At 50.9% G+C, this 23,135-nt stretch overlaps 2 protein-coding genes across 2 annotated transcripts in view; one reads left to right on the forward strand and one right to left on the reverse strand.

Moving 5' to 3' along the window:
- LOC140393643 (uncharacterized) overlaps positions 1 to 23,135 on the reverse strand; it is a 411,041-nt gene that overhangs the window by 122,565 nt on the left and 265,341 nt on the right. The window lies entirely within an intron of this gene.
- Positions 286 to 21,812, forward strand: LOC140393636 (acidic mammalian chitinase-like). The gene is made up of 10 exons (XM_072479912.1): positions 286 to 463; positions 1,773 to 1,829; positions 4,312 to 4,462; positions 6,615 to 6,739; positions 8,471 to 8,597; positions 8,714 to 8,896; positions 10,122 to 10,238; positions 10,913 to 11,051; positions 19,626 to 19,850; positions 21,641 to 21,812. Exons 1-9 carry the CDS (start codon positions 387 to 389, stop codon positions 19,838 to 19,840), a joined length of 1,191 nt encoding a protein of 396 aa, XP_072336013.1. The 5' UTR covers positions 286 to 386; the 3' UTR covers positions 19,841 to 19,850; positions 21,641 to 21,812.

The raw sequence follows: 23,135 nt of genomic DNA on the forward strand, positions 1-23,135 counted from the left end.
ATATAAAGGACACCACACACATGATCTGCCTCTTTCCAGTGGAGGCAGACACAGGGTTGATTCAATATCACTCCCACCACGTGGATTTCAGCAACTGGTTAGTCAGTCTGGGTGGCTATAGTAGGATTAGCAGTAGTGTCGAACCTGAGTACTAGAAGTGTAAATAGTTTAATAAACGTGTTGAAGTGCACCACAAGGAAGTCACTTATGTTACACCTACAACATAGCAAATCACTAATTTTCCCTTTTCCTCACTCTCAGGCTCTGCCTCCAGACTGGTTTGTTATTTTACAAGCTGGGCTCAGTACAGACCAGGAGAGGGGAAGTTCAAGATCGATGATTTGGATCCCTGCTTGTGCACACATCTGATCTACGCTTTTGCTGGGATGAAGGACAATAAAATCACCAACTTAGATGCAAATGATCTGACTCTTTACTACTCATTCAACAGCCTTAAGAACAAGTAGTATTTTTCTATTATTATTGAGAATGTACCTGCAATTCTAAATATAGAATCATAGAATCACATAGAATCACTACAGTGCAAAAGCAGGCCATTTGGCCCATTGTGTCTGCCCCGACCCTCTGAAAGAGTACCGTACCTAGGGTCAGGCCCCACACCCTATTCCCTTAACCCAGTAAACCCACCTCACCTAACCTTTTGGTTGCTAAGGACAATTGATCATGGCCAATTCACCTCACCTGCACATCTTTGCACTGTGGGAGGAAACCGGAGCACCCGGAGGAAACCCATGCAGACACGGGGAGAACGTGCAGACTCTGCACAGTCACCTGAGGCCGGAATTGAACCCGGGTCCCTGGAGTTGTGAGGCGGCGGAGCTAACCACTGTGCCGCTGTGCCATCCAGTTTCAGGTCATTTCATGTTCCGTTGAACATTGAAAAATGATGCCCAATGTTATGTCAATAAAAGATGACTGACCCAGTCAGGGAGGTGATTCCTGGGTGAAATTGAGTTTTGTTGATTTGTGTCCCATTGGCAGAGATGAGTCGATGCCCAGTGGGTCTGACAATGTCTGACGCTATCATGATGTCACCGTGTTGTCCCATATTTACAGAAAATACATTTTATATTCATTCAATATTGTAAAATTCCATTTGCTAACCGATCAACTGGAGAATTTATTTTAATTAGTGTCAGCTAGATTGTACTTGCCACATGTGCGGAATATTGCCTGAATCTCAGAGAATGCTGGAGCACAGGCTGCCACATGTGTGTCATGCAAGGTGCCGTGTACACACACGTGTGTGCAGAAACACTGGGCTGTGAGGGAGCTGGAATTTCCACTCTGTTCAACAACTCAGAGTGAGTGAGATCCCAACAAGCACCAATCAATGGGTGTTAAATATTTTCACAACATTGACACCACTCCCCATTATTGTAGCCCAATAGTGAGTGTTGTTAAACGCCTTGGGTATTTGAGCTTTGCTACATTTTGTTCAGAGGCAGTGGCATTGCTCCACAAGAGCTTCTATAACATTTGCCCAAGTATAATAGCAGCTGGCAACAGACGCTGCCATTAATAGATATGTCCATATCCCCTCTTTAACCCAATGTCCCCTTCCCTGGCGCACAGCATGAGAAATGTATTTTCTGCACTAAAGTATTTCAGTTCAATTAAAGTTTAGCACCAAAATGAGGAAGCAGTAACAGATTAGGACAATAATGATTTTTAGTGGTTCCTGTTGTGTGAAAAACGCATTTGCTTGTGTTCCGTATTATAAAAGAACAATTTGTTAATTTGTTCAACAGAAATCAAAACCTTAAAACGCTCCTGTCTGTCGGAGGCTGGAACTTTGGAACTCAGAAGTAAGATTAAAATGTTATAGTGTTGGGCGAAACGTGCTTTTTCCCCCCATTTCCCAGAATGTAAATCACGCTAAGGTTAAAGAGATAGATTTGGAAATAATAACCAGGTAGTTTTAGATAAACATAAAGAATGTCTGTTAATGAACATAATGTGACTATGTTCATCTGTCTGTAAAACATTATTCAAACATTATTTATAAGATGATATTTGACTGGAATAATGTTTACAAAAACACAATTTAGATTTATACACCCAGTGAAGGTTGATCCAATGGAATATCGAGAGCAGCAACAATACAGCGCCATACCACAGCTGATTAGAATTGATTTCCATTTATACTTCAAAATTGTAAAAAATTAGGATTCTCTGATTTTGAGGTTATGGCGGAAAATGACCACCTATTTTCCATTTGGCTGGGGGCTAGCAGCAAGGCATTCTAGCTGCCACACAGCCCGGAGAATTGCCGGGTCCGTGGCCTGAAGTAAAAAACTCACCACTATTCTTAGAATTCCCCCTATACCAAAGGGGGATATATAAAAATATATAAAAAGTGTCAATAGGACATTCTAAATGGTGAACAGGGATTCTCACTCTCTGACTCTAATGCAGACTTAGGTCGGTGCTATTCAGGTCAATCTATATTTTCAAGTTGTCCCCCGGTCTTACCCATATCTTCATAGAAGATTTCATATACTTACCACTTACTAGCCTGGGTTCAGCGTTGCTAAGGAAGTAAAGTAGACTTTGTAATAACCACTGTTTCAGGTTAAAACTTTAGGTTATTTTATTATTATATTTTTTCTTTTAAAAGATGCTATCACTGTCTTTACAGAAAAGTAAAAATATCTTCCTTCTGGATTCTCCTGGTTGGTTGAAAAGACCTTCAGGTCTACCTTGAAAACCTCTCTTCTTTACCTTTTGGTTTTCTCCTGATGGATTCGCTGTTCTGCTCGGTTTATGTGTTCTATCCTTCCCATGACCGAGGGCAGCTATAAGAGCTGACTCTGCTGGCTGTTACCGATTTTGGGTTTATATTCCCCTTCTAGCAGTTATTAAGTTTATATGACATTATCGTCAAGTAACTTTGTTTTGCTCTTGATTGTTCAATGTACCTTTAATCTTAATTACTTCTAACACGACTATGTATTCATGTTAAGCATGACTTTAGTTCATGGAACTCTGATTACATTTTTTTCCTTTGTAAAGTTCAAAAGTGCTTTGATCCTAGAGGGCTTCTGGTTCCTGTCACTTCTAAAGTTGCTTTATTACCAAATAGTGCCCTTAGCTTGTCAGAACTCTGACTCCGATTTGGGGTTAACTTGTGCTTTCGTTGACACGTCGTCTCCGGCTTCCCATATTCAACTGGTATCAGCAAGTTTTCACACCTAAACATTTGTCACCTAATTCAACTGAAGATCCTGGCAATTCTTTAATAACTGCTTACTAAAATAATTAACTTCAAAGAAGGTACAAAATATTGTTTCCCTTCATGTAACTAAAAGTTCAGTCTGCTTTAACTTGAAAGACAGGCATCAGTTTTACAGCTTGAGCAGTCACAAGCTGTTTTCTTAACACCTGTTTGATAAAGACTATCTGCATTTCAAAACCTTCTTTTGCAGCTGCTGTCCTTTGTGGGATTTTTCCCGACATTTTTTCATGTACCCTCAGTTCAGGTTTTGCCAGACTTCCATGTTTCAAATGACATATTTTCCCATTTTTACTTTACAGGCCGTGCCGTGCAACATGGCGGCAGCCTGCAGCGACTGTGCCGTGCAACATGGCGGCAGCCTGCAGCGACTGTGCCGTGCAACATGGCGGCAGCCTGCAGCGACTGTGCTGTGCAACATGGCGGCAGCCTGCAGCGACTGTGCCGTGCAACATGGCGGCAGCCTGCAGCGACTGTGCCGTGCAACATGGCGGCAGCCTGCAGCGACTGTGCCGTGCAACATGGCGGCAGCCTGCAGCGACTGTGCCGTGCAACATGGCGGCAGCCTGCAGCGACTGTGCCGTGCAACATGGCGGCAGCCTGCAGCGACTGTGCCGTGCAACATGGCGGCAGCCTGCAGCGACTGTGCCGTGCAACATGGCGGCAGTCTGCAGCGACTGTGCCGTGCAACATGGCGGCAGCCTGCAGCGACTGTGCCGTGCAACATGGCGCTGGCTGCTCACGGACCCGGCCGCAAAATAGTGCTGCCCGTATGGCCGGCCCGTGCACCCCTGACACCCCCCCACAGTGCCTCCAGCCTCTGGCAACGTCCCCCCTGCCCGCGGATCGGCCCTCCCCCGACTGTGGCGGTGCTGGACTGAGTCCGCAGCCGCCACACCGAGTTCCCGACGGATGAGGCTACGCGCGACCAAAGCTGTCGATTTTGGCATCGGCGACTGCAGAATCCCACCCCCAGTTCTTAAAGGTTTGAGTGATAATTCCTGCAACCACAATACACCAGTGCTGACCTTGTTTAACATTGTCCTCTCCTCTAGGTTCACCGCCATGGTTTCCACAAAAGAAAATCGCCAAACTTTCATAACATCTGTGATTAGTTTTCTGCGCAATTACGGGTTTGATGGTTTGGATATTGACTGGGAATACCCTGGGGCAGGAAGCAAACATCTCTTAACTCTGTTAGCACAGGTAGGACCAAACATATTTAACAGGATGCTTCGTCTCGTAGCTAGAATAAAGCACCTTTCAAACCTGTTAGCCAAGTGAAATTTCCTTCCAAGATCCTCACTAAGGACACGGAACATAGGAACAGGCACAAGTCATTGAGCTCTTAGCCTGTTTCACTGTTCAATGAGATCATGGCTGATCTGAGACCTAACCAATTGTTCTTACAGAGAAAGACAGTTTGAAAAGAACATTTCTCGGAATTTGTGGAAGGTGAAATGAAACTGTTGTGGATTCATGTTAGCTCTTAGTTGGAACAAGGTCACGTTAAGAGTACGATCACATGACATATTGCTGATGTCATTGGCCATTTGCGCGGGCAAACGGGCAACCTATCCCAGCAGCCTGTAGAGTAAACACCTTTCCAATAAAGGTCTTGCGGTTTGTAACTTTGTGGTCGGCAAGCCTATCCTTTAAAGGTGCCACAAAAAAAGGTGGCGACGAGGAACCACGCTGACAGGGTCCTGGAGAAGAAAAAAATAATATTGAAAAATCGTTCATCTGTGCACAGACATCCGAAAAGGACGAAGAAGCTAAAAACAAAGCTGGCGATGGAGGGGTGACAAATAGCGGTAGAAAACATCAAAGAAACCAAAATTTAAACAGAGACCTTGGAGGAAACAACATCAAAAAGATGTTTGCTACATGCTCTGCCCAGAATGATCTGGAACAGTTCAGGGAGCGCAGTATCCTGCAACAATAGTGTAGAACTGGGGCTTTTAGCCGATCGTGCTAAAACCCTCACGGCTCACCTCAGAGGGTCTCTCAGGCCATTAGAGTCGCTGGGTGGTCAGGAACCGGGTATGGCAGTACCCTGGGACTCCCTCTGGGACATGGACACCCTGGCTCTGTCAGGATGCTAGGGCACTCCCTGAGTCCCTGGGTGGTAGCACCAAGGTACCTGGGTGCCAGGTTTGCACTGCCAGGGGTTGGGGCCCGGCCGGGGGGGGGGGGGGGGGGTTATGCCCATGAAAGAGGGGCTGGGGGGAGGGTGTTTGAGGGGACAAAATCTATTTGGGAGGAGTGAAGGGAGGTTCCTGAAAGCAGGGGTTTTGAAAAGGGGGAAGCTTAGTGATCAGGGCAGCCGTTCAAAATGGCTCCCAGGTCTGACAAGAGTTGGTCCTGCTGGCGAGCTCAGCTCCTCGGTGCAGGAAAACGTTCTAAGTGTGGCCTCGATGGGGAGAAACACCCCAAGACCCAAAAAGAGCTGTTGAATAGCTGTGTCAATTTCGACAATGCAGCCGCAGAGAGACACCCCACCAAATGCACCCGCAATCGGACTTGGGCATTTTTGGGATGAATCATGCCCAATATCTTAGTTCCTGGAAAGAATGATGAAGAGCATCTTCAAAATGTAGATGCTCCACTCCAGAGGCTAGAAGATTACCGACTCTGAATGCAGAAGGATGAATGTGAAAATGGCTTCCTCATTCAGCACTGCCCTGGTTACTGTGCAATAGCAGCTATTGATCCAGGTTCCATTTAACCCTGGTCCTACCTCTGACTATATTTAAAATGTGGAGATGCCAGTGTTGGACTGGGGTGGGCCCAGTAAGAAGTCTTACAAAAGCAGGTTAAAGTCCAACAGGTTTGTTTGGAATCACTAGCTTTCAGAGCGTAGCTCCTTCATCAGGTCATTCCAAATAAACCTGCGGGCGGCAGGGTAGCACAGTGGTTAGCACAGTTGCTTCTCAGCCCCAGGTTCGATTCCTGGCTTGGGTGACTGTCTGTGCGGAGTCTGCCCGTTCTCCCCGTGTGTGCGTGGGTTTCCTCCGGGTGCTCCGGTTTCCTCCCACAGTCCAAAGATGTGCAGGTTAGTTGGATTGGCCATGCTAAATTGCCCTCAGGGTAGATGGAGTTACTGGGTTATGGGGATGGGGTGGAGGTGTGGGCTTAAGTGGGTGCTCTTTCCAAGAGCTGGTGCAGGCTCAATGGGCCAAATGGACTCCTTCTGCACTGTAAATTCTATTACTATATTTTAAGTTGAAGTAAATTATTATTTGTCACTTACCCGTGTGTACATTTTTTGAAGCTGAACAACTCTTTAGTCTGTGTTTGAACCCCATTTGGGGAATATCTGTTGTTAAGAGAAATGTGATTAACTTTTAATTTCTAGGAAATGGTGGCAGCTTTTGAAGTTGAGGCGAAAAGTTCAGGACAACCCCGAATGCTGCTCTCACTTGCTGTTGCTGCTGGAATGGGTATCGTTGAAGTGAGTTATGAGGTTGCTGAACTTGGAAAGTAAGTATCGATGTTAGTCACACAGACAGAATATAGGGCAGATGAAGAGAGAGGTTCAATTGATGTACTCGAGTCTGAGCTCTGTTTCTTGTTTGGTTTTGGATTTAATATTTTGTTTATTGACTGGGAATGCCCCGGTTAAGCTGTATTCAGAAGCTGGGGTTTTGGATTTAATAGTTTGTTTAGTGACTGGGAATGCCTCGGTTAAGCTGTATTCAGAAGCTGGGGTTTTGGATTTAATAGTTTGTTTAGTGACTGGGAATGCCCCGGTTAAGCTGTATTCAGAAGCTGGGGTTTTGGATTTAATAGTTTGTTTAGTGACTGGGAATGCCCCGGTTAAGCTGTATTCAGAAGCTGGGGTTTTGGATTTAATAGTTTGTTTAGTGACTGGGAATGCCTCGGTTAAGCTGTATTCAGAAGCTGGGGTTTTGGATTTAATAGTTTGTTTAGTGACTGGGAATGCCTCGGTTAAGCTGTATTCAGAAGCTGGGGTTTTGGATTTAATAGTTTGTTTAGTGACTGGGAATGCCCCGGTTAAGCTGTATTCAGAAGCTGGGGTTTTGGATTTAATAGTTTGTTTAGTGACTGGGAATGCCTCGGTTAAGCTGTATTCAGAAGCTGGGGTTTTGGATTTAATAGTTTGTTTAGTGACTGGGAATGCCCCGGTTAAGCTGTATTCAGAAGCTGGGGTTTTGGATTTAATAGTTTGTTTAGTGACTGGGAATGCCCCGGTTAAGCTGTATTCAGAAGCTGGGGTTTTGGATTTAATAGTTTGTTTAGTGACTGGGAATGCCCCGGTTAAGCTGTATTCAGAAGCTGGGTGATGCTGAGCAAGCTGGACAAATGCTCCTTTCTTTCAATGAAGGGTAAAATATGAAAAGCAGGGGAACAACAGGAAAACACATTTGAATTATGTGCCACCTTTCCCAGCTATAGAGTAATATACTCACAGCAAAGCCCCTAAACGTTGATGACCAGATATTCAGAAATGTTTCTTATGGTTTTCATTGAGAGAACAATGTCACTCAGGAAACAAGGAGAACATTTCACTCTTTTACTTTCTGAAGAAGATATTTTTGTGTTATAAAAGAAGTGTCCATGCATTTCGAATCCCCCTCTTCAATAATCTTGTCTTCTGTCACTTCTTGACCCCTGAATGGAGAATCTCTTCTTTCATCAGTTGGCTTGTGATGTAAAAATGACAGATTCTGCTGCATTTTGCTTTGCGGAGAATATATTTCCTACGTCCATTCTGGTCCCTGTTGCATTGCGGAGACCTGGAAGCAGTGGGGACAGTGTAATAGAGAGGCATGTGGGTGAGTCAGGCCACAACTGAATTACATTGTATTAGTTAACACTCAGTGCCATACTGAGGGAGGGAGGCACTGCCGTCTCTCGAATGTGATGTTGAAGTGAAGTCCTGATTCTTAACCAGATGAAAAAGGCACCATGGTATTATTCAAGGAAGAGTTCTCCCAGAGTTCTGCTGAACATTTTCCCACAGCCAATAGCATCAAATCAATCTCATTGGCCACTGATCTCAATGCGACACCGACAGTGAATATAATTCATCATCTGTGAACTGCTTTGGGACATACTGAGACCATAAAAGATCCTCGATAAATGCAAGGCCCTTTTGTATTTTCAATCGTTTTAATTGTCAGAGTTTGTTCGACAATTACCAGTTATTTTAGTGAAAAGGATATCTGTAACTCATCTCTTCTCACACAGATACTTGGACTTTTTCAATGTGATGACCTACGATTTCTTTGGATCCGGGAATATTGTCACTGGAGAAAATAGTCCTCTTTATCCTCTTCCAAATGACAAACGCTACTCCAACATCCACTTTAATGTGGTAAGTGTTCACGAAAATAGAATCAAATCATATTTATTATTTCCAATGGCTAACTGTCTTCCACATGATGTGTCAGAATGCCTTTCCAGCAGATACTTTCATGTTTTTTTCTGTAGGAATTTACAATGAATTACTGGAAAAGTCAGGGAGCTCCTGCAGAGAAACTGAATATTGGATTCGCTACATATGGCCATACCTTCAAACTGACCACATCCGAACATGGAATTGGAGCCCCATCTGGAGGTCCTGGACCAGCTGGGAAATACACCAGAGCAACTGGAACCTTGGCCTATTATGAGGTATTAAGACTGGTGCAGATCCTTTATTCCATGAAATGTTTTATTTGCAAAGACAAATTAACCAAGTATTGAGTTTTGCACCCCAACAAATCCAAACTTTACTGTGAGAAATGACCTCAATCATAGGAATGTCCTCAGGCAGATTAAGTAGCATGTTCAAACATATTTTTAAAACAAACGTTTACTGCCCTTGTCCAATTCAAGCAATAATAATAATAATATAATAATCGCTTATTGTCACAAGTATGCTTCAATGAAGTTACTGTGAAAAGCCCCTAGTCCCCACATTCCGGCACCTGTTCGGAGAGGCCGGTACGGGAATTGAACCCAGGCTGCTGGCATTGTTCTGCATTGCAAGCCAGCTATTTAGCGCACTGTGCTAAACCAACCCCTAAAGTGACGATAGTTTCCTGAATGGCTCAGTGTTAAAACAGGCCGTGCATTCTGACATCCTTACCCAGGACACCTCTATCTGATCATCTGCCCCGTGTATGACGATCCCGCTGCCTCTGCCAGCTTCACAACACATGGCATCGCCCAGCTTAGCTACCAGGAGCTGAAACGTGTGACATCACACTCTGATGATCAGAGACACAATGTCACAGCCGCCATCAGCAGGAGGTGTTTGACTGTCTTACTCTGGCCATTGTTGTCAGTCTTGGGAAATACACATCGAGGTGAAGTGGAGGATATCACATTTTACATCCTCAACCTCTCTCCCTGCAGAAACCACAGGTTTTTAGGTTCAAGTAGTAGAGGTAATCCTGAGTAGTGTGTGCAACTGCCTGTGCCTGATTTCCACATCTTTGGAAGGGTAAGGAAGCTTGTGTTGATGCTATTCCTCGAATCAATCTCTTTATCATGATCCTGAGTGATGTCCAGATCTTCTTTGTCTCCTGCAGTGCCTCAGATTGGAAACGTGCCACGTGGGGAATCAATGGTTATCTTGTAGTAAAGGATAATATTAACCATCATTTGCTATTTCTGAATAAAAACATTTGTTCAACAGCAATAAAGAACAGTGACCCAGTTTGAAGCTTGTAACTGAGAGAAAATGATAGTTGGATAAAAGATTAATGATACATGAATTGGAAATGCTTCTCAGTGAGTGTGGTAGGGAGGTACAGTGGTGTATCACCACATTGTGTACATTGAGAGCATCGCAAATCGCTGATCATTTGTATCCACTGATGACTTGAATCCTAATGTCTCACTCTTCTCACAGATTTGCTTATTTTTGAAAACTGGCACTTCCGCATGGGATGCTCCACAGATGGTTCCATATGCTTATAATGCCAAAACCTGGATTGGGTATGACAACGTGAAAAGCTTTGCAGCCAAGGTATCTTTGCTAAACCGATGTTCAACACGTTTTTATTTTTCCCTTTTGATGGACCGTGCCCATAATTTCCCTTCAGCAATTTTTTTCTCAAAGTGAAACCGTTCCAAACTCTCCTTCAGATCTGAACTTCCTCTTTCCTGGAACCATTCTTGTTAATCGTTTTTGCATCCTCGAATGCCCACACGTCCTCCCTGAGGTATGGTGTCCAGAACTGAACTCACTATTCCAGCTAAGACCGAACTAGTGATTTATGCAAGTTCAGCAGCACCTTCTTGCTCCTGTAGTCTATGCCCCTATTAATAAAGCCCAGGATACTGTGTGCGTCGATGACCATTCACAACCTTTCCTATCACATTCAATGATTTAAGCAAATGTACACTGCTGTCCCTCGCCTCCTGCAGCCTTATCAAAGTTGTATCGATTAATTTCTATTGAATTCCATGTTTTTACCATTAAAACAAATTCTTCACATTTTCTGCAGTGATTGTCATTTGCCATCTGTCTGCCCATCCCCCAACTTGCCTATGGACTTTTGAGCCTGAAATTGAGTCCTGTACACCATTAATATATATCAGGAAAGGTAAAGCCAATACCGCCTTGGGGAGCATAAGTGAGATCTGAGGTTAATTGCAAGCAAGGATTTGTGAATTAAAATTGTGAACAATGTCTTTCAGGCGGAGTGGCTGACGAAGAACAACTTTGGAGGAGCTATGGTGTGGACCCTCGCTATGGATGATTTCTCTGGTTCTTTCTGCAACCAAGGGCCGTATCCTCTCATTAATGCGCTGCACACTGGACTTGGAATTTCATCCGGTAAATGTCAGGATTCTTTATTCTTGGAGCTGATTATTCGTTTCTGTCACAAAGTCAGCATGGACAGCAACTAATAATTAATATGATGTGGAGATGCCAGGGTTGGACTGGGGTGGGCACAGTAAGAAGTCTAACAACACCAGGTTATGTCCAACAAGTTTGTTTCAAATCACCACCTTTCAGGTGAATCAGGTGAAATATTATATTATTATAATATAATATTTGGGGTATTTAAATAATTTTAATTTCAATATTGTGAGAAGCACAGAAATGTGACTAATTAAATATTTCCCAGCATCCACAAGCAGCAAGTTGCTAAAACCCCCGGGTGTGACACACAGTAGAATAGCGGTCCATGTTGTTAAGCAGGGTCAGCTGGTTCCTCTGTGTCCCAGTACTGAGTTGGTTAGAGCTCATAGTCAAGAGTTTAAATTTGAAAGGGAGTCTGTATAAACAGCACTGGCCATAATGATAATACAAGAGATGATGCTACAATGGCGAGTAGTTGAGAGTGAGAATGTTTCTAGCTTCACACGTGTGTATATCTGTATATTGTTCAGTTAAATCTAATAAGCTGGTTTTTTTTAGACAATGCCAATGTCTCACCAGTCATTCCCCAACATACAAAACACACAACCCGTACGCCCACCCAACAACAGAGTTTGTTTATTTGTTCATGAGATGTGGGCGTTGCTGGCTGGGGCCCAGCATTTGTTGCCCATCCCTCAGGACATTGAAGAGTCAACCACACTGCTGTGGGTTTGGACTCAAATGCAGTCCAGACCAGGTAAGGGTGACAGATTCCCTTCCCTAATGGACATTAGTGAACCAGATTGTTTTTTACAACAATTACCACTGGTTTATTTTATTGAATTCAAGTTCTACCATCTGGCCTGGTGGGATTCGAATCCAGGCCGCCAGAACAATACCCTGGGTCTCTGGATTACTAGTCTAGCGGCAATACCACTTTTCCACCCTCTCCCCTCAGATATTAAAAGCTTGGTGAAGTAACAAATAGACTCAGGGCGAAGATAAAAGACTAACTAGATGCTTCTTTGTTGCTCATGGTGCCTGGTCCACAGAATCTGCTGGTTTATCAAGCTTTTTCCTCTGGAGATTGCATTTTTAATTCCAAATTGTTTTTTTTAGAAATCCTCATTTGCAGCAATAGGTTCTTCTGCTGGTTTTTTCAAATCACAAATAGCTCAGGTTTGATGAGAGAGTTTTCAGAAAGAAAATTAGGTTATGGCTGTTGGCCCTGCCAGTCTCTCTTTAACTGTTCAAAATCCAATATCTGGGGCGAAATTCTCCAGAAACGGCGCGATGTCCGCCGACTGGTGCCCAAAACGGCGCAAATCAGACGGGCATCGCGCCGCCCCAAAGGTGTGGAATGCTCCGCATCTTTGGGGGCCGAACCCCAACCTTGAGGGGCTAGGTCGGCGCCGGACGAATTTCCGCCCCGCCAGCTGGCGGAAAAGGCCTTTCGTGCCCCGCCAGCTGGCGCGGAAATTACATCTCCGGACAGCGCATGCGCGGGAGCGTTAGCGGCCACTGACAGTTTCCCACGCATGCACAGTGGAGGGAGTCTCTTCTGTCTCCGCCATGGTGGAGACCGTGGCGGAGGCGGAAGGGAAAGAGTGCCCCCACGGCACAGGCCAGCCCGCGGATCGGTGGACCTGATCGCGGGCCAGGCCACCGTGGGGGCACCACCCAGGGCCAGATCACCCCGCGCCCCCCCCAGGACCCCAGAGCCCGCCCGTGCCGCCTTGTCCTGCCGGTAAGGTAGGTGGTTTAATTTACGCCGGCGGGACAGGCATTTTAGCGGCAGGCCTTCGGCCCATCCGGGCCGGAGAATCGCATGGGGGCGCCCGCCAACCGGCGCGGCGCGATTCCAGCCCCCGCCGAATCTCCGGCGCCGGAGACTTCGGCAACCGGCGGGGACTTCGGAGAATCTCGCCCCAGATCACAAAAGAGCAGGACCTCACTCTGAGGTCTCCATGGGCGAAATTCTCCGTTATCGGCGGAAAGTCCGCCGATCGGTGCAAAAAACGGCGCAAATCCCACTTGCGCCGTTTTTTAAAAATGGGACGATAGTCTCCGGCCCGAAATGGGCTAGCAGCGACGTAACGGGATCCGCGCTTGCGCAGTGGTTCACGCCGTGCAGCTCCCCCCCACCCGACCGGAACACCCGACCGCAACACCCGACTGGATGGCTGGCCGTCGCTCAGCCCCGAGGTTCGAGTCACGCGATGTGGAGGCGCTCCTGGACGCGGTGGAGCAGAGGAGGGACGCCCTGTATCCCGGGCACTGCCGCAGAGTTGCCCCACGCCACAGCCGGCGTCTGTGGAGGGAAGTGGCAGAGGCCGTCACCGCTGTGGCCCTGACACCACGGACAGGCACCCAGTGCCACAAGAAGGTGAACGACCTCGTCAGAGCAGGCAGGGTGAGCCTCCCCCATATCCCCCCTCCCCCATATCCCCCCTCCCCCATATCCCCCATACCCCCCTCCCCCATATCCCCCCTCCCCCATATCCCCCCTCCCCCATATCCCCCCTCCCCCATATCCCCCATATCCCCCCTCCCCCATATCCCCCCTCCCCCATATCCCCCATATCCTCCCTCCCCCATATCCCCCGTATCCCCCCTCCCCCATATCCCCCGTATCCCCCCTCCCCATATCCCCCCTCCCCCATATTCCCCATATCCCCCATATCCCCCCTCCCCCATATCTCCCCTCCCCCATATCCCCCCTCCCCATATCCCCCTCCCTCATATCCCCCATATCCCCCCTCCCCCATATCCCCCATATCCCCCCTCCCCATATCCCCCATATCCCCCCTCCCCCATATCCCCCATATCCCCCATATCCCCAAGTGAATCCAGCCCTAACCTTAACCTCTGCAATGCACGCGCAACCGATGGCGTGCATTCATATACCTGCCTAACAGTGTTGCCTTTTACCCCTGCCACCCCCCCTCCCCAGGAGAAGCACGCACACAACAATAGGGAGCATGTGAGGCCTGGAGGAGGGCCCGCTGATGAGAGGCCACTGACCGTACACGAGGAAAGGGCCCTGGAACTGGCTGGCGGACCTGAGGACCGGGAGGTTGCTGATGCAGAGGTCGGGGGCCCACGAGCAAGTGAGCCACCAACAGCCCGTCCCCATATCCCCCCTTCCCTATATCCCCCTCCCCCGTATCACCTGATCACTGCCTGATGTCTAACCATGCATGCTTCATTGTGTATCGCAGGACCAAACGTCCAGGCACCCATCCCCGCAGATGCACACCACCCGCAGGATGCCCCTCGGAGACCACAGGAGACGGAGAGACCCACACCCTCCAGCATGCGACGCCCGCAGGATGCCCCTCGGAGACCACGGGAGACGGAGAGACCCGCACCCTCCAGCATGCGACGCCCGCAGGATGCCCCTTGGAGACCACGGGAGACGGAGAGACCCGGACCCTCCAGCATGCGAAGCCCGCAGGATGCCCCTCGCACACCACGGGAGACGGAGAGACCTGGAGCAACAGGGAGACGACACCCCCGTCACGTGCGGGAGTGACCACCCAACGATGAGGGGGGCAGCCACAGGCCCCCGTCACATCCGAGCCAGGACACCACTACCCAGGACACCACTATCCAGGACACCCCTACCCGGGACACCACTACCCGGGACAGCACTACCCAGGACACCCCTACCCGGGACAGCACTACCCGGGACAGCACTACCCGGGACAGCACTACCCAGGACACCCCTACCCGGGAAGACGAAATACCGGACAGTGACTCAGAGTGGATGGGTGGAGACGAACCCCCACCCCAAAGTGCCATGGAGTCAGAGTGGGACGAAGAGCACGACACAACGCCACTGCTGTCACCAACACCCTCCACCATTGCAGAAACACTCACCACGGTTGGGCACTTTAGTGATGAGGCGTCTGGTACACTCACTGGTGCGCACAACACAGCCGTCCCGGTACAGCAGGTGGAGGTAGGAGCAGCAGAGGGACCGGGCGGTCGGAGGGCAGCCCAGGCCAAGCGAACATCTGCCGCCCAGATGGATCCCGGGTTCCTGCAGTTACCACACCCACACATAGATCCGATGCAACCACCGACACGGAGACGAGCGAATAGGGTGATGGGTGGCTTGCGGCGGCTGCGGTCGCAGGTGGAGGAGTCCACCCGCGTCCAGGAGCTGGGAGTGGTCCCGGTCATGCGTGCCACCCAGGCTGACACCGCACGGGTGGCGTCCGCGGTGGAGGCAATGGGTGCGACGGTGTCAGACATGGGGAACGGTTTGCGAGGCCTGGGGCCTTCCGTGCAGGCGGCGTCTGTGGCCCAGGAAATGGCTGCCCTCTCACAGGAGGCCATGAGCCAGTGCCAACGCCAGATGGCAGAGGCTCTCAACGCCATAGCCCAGTCTCAGCAGGCCATGGCCCAGTCTCAGCAGGCCATAGCCCAGTTTCTGCAGGCCATGGCCCAGTCTCTGCAGGCCATGGCCCAGTCTCAGCAGGCCATGGCCCAGTCTCAGCAGGCCATGGCCCAGTCTCAGCAGGCCATCGCTGAGGGCATCGGCGCCAGTGGCCATGTGCGAGCCGGCGTCGCACTGTCACAGACAGGGTTTGACAACCCCCTGGGCTCCATGGCTGCAAACCTGCAGACCCCTGTCGATACCAGCACGGGCCTCCAGGACTGGCAGCGCCAGATGTCGGGGGCGCGTCGGATGGCCAGTCCGTTCGCATCCCCCACCCATGTAGAGGCCTGGGGGCCATCGGGCACCCCGAGGGAGGAGGAGGTGGTGTAGTCCGTCCCGGCTCCCTCTGTAGGGGAGGTCCCGGTACACCGCGACACCTCGGACTCCCCCCCTTCCGTCCCAGGTGCATCGGGTGGGCAACGGGCAGGACAGGCTGGCAGCTCGCCATCCCAGTCGCCCGGGCCGCAGCCTGGCCCATCTAGGCCAGGACGCCCCAGGAAACGGCCGCCAAAGGGATCCAGTGTCAGAGGGCAGGAATCACAGGAGTCCACCTCCAGTTCTGCTGTACCGTCTGGGGAACCACGTAGACGTAGTCAAAGGGCCCGTAAGGCCAAACAATTAGACACTGAGTAAGTTGGCACGGGTGCAGGGCACAGATGAGTTTTAGGGGCTAGGGCACGTGCATGAACTCCTTTGGTTATTAAAGTCAATGTTACACCTACCGAAGCTGCCTTTGTGCTCTGTCCAAAGCGTGCGGGGTGTCATGTACGTTGAGTGCAAGTGTGTGTGTGACGGGTGGTCTTACCTCAGCCCCAGGTGAGTCTGCCCCCTTCCCCCTGGGCCGCCATCAACATCCCCCGGGCAGAGGACGGGACCGTGCGCTGCAGTGTCACAGCCGCATGCAGGGATGGTCCGGGTGGATGGTGGTACTGTGGCCATGGGTCAGACATAGTCCAACGATGTAGAGCCAGGAGCTCATCGCAGGGCGGGTTGTCATCATCCTCCATGGCCTGCGATAGACATGCGTCCACCCGCAACTGGGTGAGCCCGGCCCGTTGTGCCGCTGGTGGATCGGCAATTGGGGGGGGGGTGGTGTGCATGCGGGTGGGGTGTGTGGGGTTGGGGAGGGGGGTGAGGGTGCTGGGTGGGTGGATGGGTGGGGGGTGTGGGTGGTCGGCTGTTGCCATGGTGTGCGGTCTGTGGCCATACTACCCGATTCCCACGCCCATCTAGTCAGTGAAGCGGGCGGCTATCAGTCTGTCCCGTGCCCGCTGGGCCAGCCGGTAACGGTGGACAGCCACCCGCCTGTGTCTACCCCGTCTGCCCTGACCATTGCCCCCATCCCCCTCATCTGGGGAGGACTGCGCCTCTTCCTGCTGCTCCTCCACTCCGCCCTCCTCTGCCTGCGGCACATCGCCCCTCTGCTGGGCTATGTTGTGCAGGACGCAGCACACCACAATGAAGCGGCCGACCCTATCTGACCGATACTGGAGGGCACCCCCAGGGAGGTCCAGGCACCTGAAACGCATCTTCAGCACGCCAAAGCACCTCTCGATCACTCCCCTTGTCGCTACATGGGCATCATTGTAGCGGTTCTCCGCCTCATTGCGTGGCCTCCGTATAGGCGTCATCAGCCACGATCGCAATGGGTAGCCCCTGTCGCCCAGCAACCAGCCCCTCAGCCGGGGATGGCGTCCCTCGTACATGCCGGGGATGGATGACCGTGACAACACGAATGAGTCGTGTACACTGCCTGGGTGACGGGCGCAGACGTGCAGGATCATCATGCGGTGGTCGCAGACCACCTGTACGTTCATCGAATAGGTCCCCTTCCTATTAGTGAACACGGCCCTGTTATCTGCAGGTGGCCGTACGGCGACGTGCATCCCATCGATCGCGCCCTGGACCATGGGGAACCCGGCAACGGCAGAGAAGCCCACGGCCCGGGCATCTTGGCTGGCCCGGTCCACGGGGAAGCGGATGTAGCGGTGCGCCATGGCATAAAGGGCATCTGTCACTGCCCGGATGCACCGGTGCACCGATGTCTGCGATATGCCGTACAGGTCCCCACTCGGTGCCTGGAATGACCCCGTTGCATAAAAGTTCAGGGCCACCGTAACCTTGACGGACACGGGGAGAGGGTGTCCTCCGCCAGTGCCACGCGGTGACAGGTGTGCCAGCAGGTGGCAGATGTGTGCCACGGATTCCCGGCTCATCCGGAGTCTCCTCCTGCATTCCCGGTCCGTGAGGTCCTGGTATGACTGCCGGGGCCGGTACACACGGGGCGCCCTCGGGTGACTCCGTTGCCGTGGGGCCGCGACGTCCTCCTCCCCCTCCTCGTCCTGTCGGTCAGGTGTCCCTCCAGCCTGGGCGGCTGCCGCCTGCCCCTCTGCGGCAGCCTGCGCCGCCTCTCTGGCACGCTCCTCCTCCTCCTCCTCCTCCTCATCCAGGGCAACATAGACATGAGCGGCTGCCACCACGGCGGCCAACATCGCTGGATGATCTGAAAACATGACGGCCTGGTGGGGGGGAGGGGAACGACGAAATGTCATCATTGCCCATATCCCCTCCTCCCCCCAGCCAGGTGGCATGGACCGTATGGGTCCAACTGTTGGAGGCTGGCACCTGGCCAGGTGGACCAACTCATTTGCCCTCCCATCACCCTCCTTGGCACGGACCCCCTCCCCAACCTCCACCCCGGCACGGACCCCCCCCAACCCCCAACCTCCACCCCAGCACGGACCCCCCCCCCCAACCTCCACCCCAGCACGGACCCCCCCCCCCAACCTCCACCCCGGCACGGACCCCCCCCCCAACCTCCACCCCGGCACGGACCCCCTCCCCAACCTCCACCCCAGCACGGACCCCCCCCAACCCCCAACCTCCACCCCAGCACGGACCCCCCCCCCAACCTCCACCCCGGCACGGACCCCCCCCCCCCAACCTCCAGCCCGGCACGGACCCCCTCCCCAACCTCCACCCCAGCACGGACCCCCCCCAACCCCCAACCTCCACCCCGGCACGGACCCCCCCCAACCCCCAACCTCCACCCCGGCACGGACCCCCTCCCGGCACTCCCCCGGAGCCCAGCCTACTCTAACCACCCCCCCCCCGCCGCACACACACACACACACAAGCCGAGACACACCTCTCCTCACGCAATCAGTCTGCGGCCACGCCATTTCCTGCCCAGAGCCAACCCCCCAGGCCGTCACTCACCTCCTCGCTGGTCGGCGTGAGCCTGGAGCACCGGGTCACGCCGGTGAAAAGGAGGTTTGATTCACGTCGACGTGAACGGTCATCACGTCGACGGGACTTCGGCCCATCCGGAAGGGAGAATATCGGCAGGCCGAAAATCGGCTGCCTTGCGCAGACCCGTGACATTCTCCGCGGCAGCGGCGCCATTAACGCCCCGCCGACGTTTCTCCCTTCGGAGACTTCGGCGGGGGCGGGGGCGGGATTCACGGCGGCCAACGGCCATTCTCCGACCCGGCGGGGGGTCGGAGAATGATGCCCCTTGTCTCCATAAAAGGCAGCTTGTGTCCTTACAAATGAAACACAGGAGCTGCTGTCAGCCCGCACCCTCTGCCAAGGAAAAGTGGCCTTTTCAAAAAAGCCTAATCTACATGAATGTCTGGCTGATGACATTAAAAATCAATATTTTGCATGAGGCATCTTCATTAAAATATTAACAGGTAAGTCAAGAATCTGCATTCGCTGCTACATCCAGTCTGCATTGATAGCCAAATAATTTGAAGATGTGCTTTGCATTATTGTGTGTTTTAAAAAGATAACATATTGTAATACAAATTTATCAAGTTCAATAATATTTTGTACGACTTGCCTTAAAATAAAACAATAATCAAATCACAATTCAAGATTTGTCTCCATCAATTAGACTCCAGACACAGTTACAAGATTTCCTCAGTCTCTCTTATTCAACTGGATTTCCAAACAGCTCCTTCCTGATACTGGAATGAATTGACGTCTACCTGAGGGGTTTTAGTGTCCCAGAGCCGTTGACTTCACAATGTTTATCTTTGTTTGCGACCGATTTTGAATCAGGCAATGAAAGAGTGAATTTTATTTCCTTCTAGCTTGTGTTCCATCTAAAACAACGCTGAAGCCAGCTGTCCCTCCTTCTGAACCCCCTGGCAGTGGTTTCTGTGCTGGCAAATCGAATGGTACCTACGCTGATCCAAAGGACAAGAGCAAATTTTATCAATGTAATGATGGAGTGACCTACCTGAAGAATTGCGTCCCTGGACTCGTCTTTGATCCTTCCTGTAATTGTTGCAACTGGCCTCAATGAGAAACCAGAGGTAGGCTTTGCTGGCTCAGAATCACAGAATTGTTCTGATGTAGAAGGAGGGCATTTGTCCCATCATTTCAGCACAGCTCTCGAAACGAGCATCGTGGCCTACTGCCATTCCCCTGTATTTTCCCTCAACCCCTGCACATTGTGTCTACATTCTTTCAATGATGACACAGTGGTTAGCACTGCTGCCTCACAGCACCAGGGACCCGGGTTCAATTCGAGCCTTGGGTGACCGTCTGTGTGTTTGCGCTTTCTCCCCGTGTCAGCGTGAGTTTCCTCCGGCTGCTCCGGATTCCTCCCACAGTCCAAACATGTGCAGGGTAGGTGGATTGGCCGTGCTGAAATGCCCCTTAATGTCCAATGTGCACGTTAGGTGGGGTTATGGGGTTTCGGGGAGAGGGCGGGTGAGTGGGCCGAGTGGGGTGCTCTTTCAGAGGGTCGGTGGCGACTTGATGGGCCGAATGGCCTCCTTCTGCACTGTAGGAATTTTATCTCATACCCTCTTGAATGCCTCTATTGAATCTGCCACCAACACAATCCCAGGCAGTGCATTCCAGACCTGAGCCACTCCTTGTGTGAAAATGTTTGTTCTCAAATCACATGTGCTTCTTTTGCAAATTCTTTAACTCTGTGTGGCACCCAGAACTGTGCACAATATTCCAGCTGAGATCTAACTCGTGTCTTGTATAGTTTCAGCATAACATTCTTGGTCTTGTACTCTACATCATTATTAATAATGCCCAGAATATTATATACTTTATTTCCTGCTTTCTGCACCAGCCCTGCCACCCAGGTCCCTCTGCTCCGGCACCCCTTTAAGAATTTGACTCCTGATTTTATATTGTATTCCATGTTCTTCCTACAAAATGCATCACCGAACAATTCTCCACATTGAACATCATCTTCTACCTATCTGTCCACATCACAAACTTGTCCATATCTTTTTGAAGTTCTAAACTGTCCTCCTCACAGTTTACAATGCTGCCAAGTTTTTTATCATCCACAAACTTTTAAGTTGTCTCCTGCACACCAAGATCTCGATCATTGATATATATCAGGAAAAGCAAGGGTTTCAATCACAATCCAACAGCCACCTTGTGAACTAATGGATCCGTCCGTACGAGCCGGTTAGATCGCGGGAGAGCCCGAAATTGGCATCCGTGCCGGGCAGTGATCGGTTTCCGATCTAACCAGCCTCCGCGCTTGGTCATGGTGAAGTTCCAATTAACACCAATTGAGGGCACTTTCTTTATCATTAACAGCCCAGACACCCTTTCTAACGGCCTCCCGAGAGCTGACCGGCTCCCCAGCGGGAGGTCAGGCAGGCACCCTTTCGCACACCTATGTATAAAAGAGAAGTTAGTGCAATGGCTGCTGAGGGGATCGGAGGAGGGGAGTAGCCATCTTCGAAATTGGGCATGTAGCCTGGGGGCACAGGATCTGCTGCCCAGTGTTCGGGAGAATGAGGGCGGGGGCTTGGGGGGGGTGGCATTGGGGGATGGGGTTGTGGGGAGTGGGGGTGGCGGGGCGGGGTGGGGTGGTGCGCTTGGGGGGGGGCTGCTCAGCAGGGCTGGGTGCCATCAGAGGGGGGGGGGGTCACTCCTGGTCTGGGAGAGGGGGTGGGGTCCAGCACTCACGGTTCCCGTAGGCCACCCTCCGGATTGTATATACACATTCTACACAATTATAGCTTTTAGTATCCCAACTTATCAGTTGATTACATTTATGCTCCTGATGTGATATTGAAACTTACTGTTGAATAAGAGAACACTAAAATCCTCTTTCTCTTTCCAGCCGCCATCAATCTTCGTCGGGCACCAGTGAAACTGTGACTGGTTTCAGTTTAATTACTGAAGTGACTACTTTGTGGGTGAAGACCATTAATGTCCCACATCAAATTTGTCTCAACTGAAGATATACATTGCAGTTTAAACAGCAAAATAAAATCATTGATTCATTTAGAAAATGGTTTATTGTTTTTTTGTTAACGATGAAATACAACAATATCAGCCGAAGGGAATTCACTTGAATGAATTCAATTCCAATGTAACAGTTCAAGACAGGAACAGACGTTTGAAACTTTGACACAGACTCGAAGCACAGTTCCCCAATATCTACAGTCATTCCGACACCTCACACAGAAAGCATTTCTGTGTTTCGGAAGGAAAATGGAATGAAATGATAGCAATGGGGTCCATTTCCTTGTCCCGCCCGCTGTGGGAATTGGCACGGGTGGGTCTGTTGAGCTGCGGTGGGTCTGTTGAGCTGGGTGGGTCTGTTGAGCTGGGGTGGGCCTGTTGAGCTGGGGTGGGTCTGTTGAGCTGGGGTGGGCCTGTTGAGCTGGGATGGGTCTGTTGAGCTGGGGTGGGTCTGTTGAGCTGGGGTGGGTCTGTTGAGCTGGGGTGGGTCTGTTGAGCTGCGGTGGGTCTGTTGAGCTGGGGTGGGTCCGTTGAGCTGGGGTGGGTCCGTTGAGCTGGGGTGGGCATTTCCATTCTGAGAGATAACTGCTTTCAATTCATCATTTTTTCAGCAGGAAGAACTTAGCTTATTTTGATGTGGTGAGGACCTAACAATCAGAGCTAGATGTTTATAAAAATTGTGGTTAGCTTCAAAACAGGGTACTTGAGATGCAGTCAAGCATGAAGGGAAATGGGAATAAATAATCCAGACACCTGACTGCCTGGAAGCTATTATCCTGTCGGCCTGGGTGGCTGCGATGAGCGGCACCACTCCCTGCTCCTGGACGCGAATGGACTCCTCCAACTGTGTGTGCAGGTCCTGGAAGATGGCCCTCATCCCGTTATTCAGTCCCTCAGTGTCCACATGCATCGGTTGTCCGCGTGGGTCAAGTATATCCAGGAACCTGGGAACCGTCTTGGCGGCAGCTGTTTGCTGGGCCTGGGTTGCCCTCTGACTGTCCAACCCATCGGCTGCTCCAAATTCCACCTGCTGTACCTGCTTGGCTGTGTGGTGCGCACCAGACTGTGACCCGGGAGCCTCATCACTTATCTGCCCAACCGAGGTGAGTGTCTCTGCGATGGTGTATGGTGTGGGAGACAGCAGTGCCGCAAGCTCAACGTCATCATCCGTTAGGAAGTCTGCAGTGTACAGGTCCCCCTCATGGCCCGGCGCAAGGTGCATGCGGCCCATGTCATGTTGCCCTCCAGGTGAATCCATGGACTGTGTGGCCGTTCTCTGTGCATCATTGTCACTGTCCGTCCTGTGCCCCTCAGTATTGTCTCCGTCCGTCGTATGTGCGTCCCCGTCCAGCAACCCAGACTGAGAGGAT

The sequence above is a fragment of the Scyliorhinus torazame genome, chromosome 17 (genome assembly GCF_047496885.1).
Source record: "Scyliorhinus torazame isolate Kashiwa2021f chromosome 17, sScyTor2.1, whole genome shotgun sequence".
NCBI classification, from domain to species: Eukaryota; Metazoa; Chordata; class Chondrichthyes; order Carcharhiniformes; family Scyliorhinidae; genus Scyliorhinus; species Scyliorhinus torazame.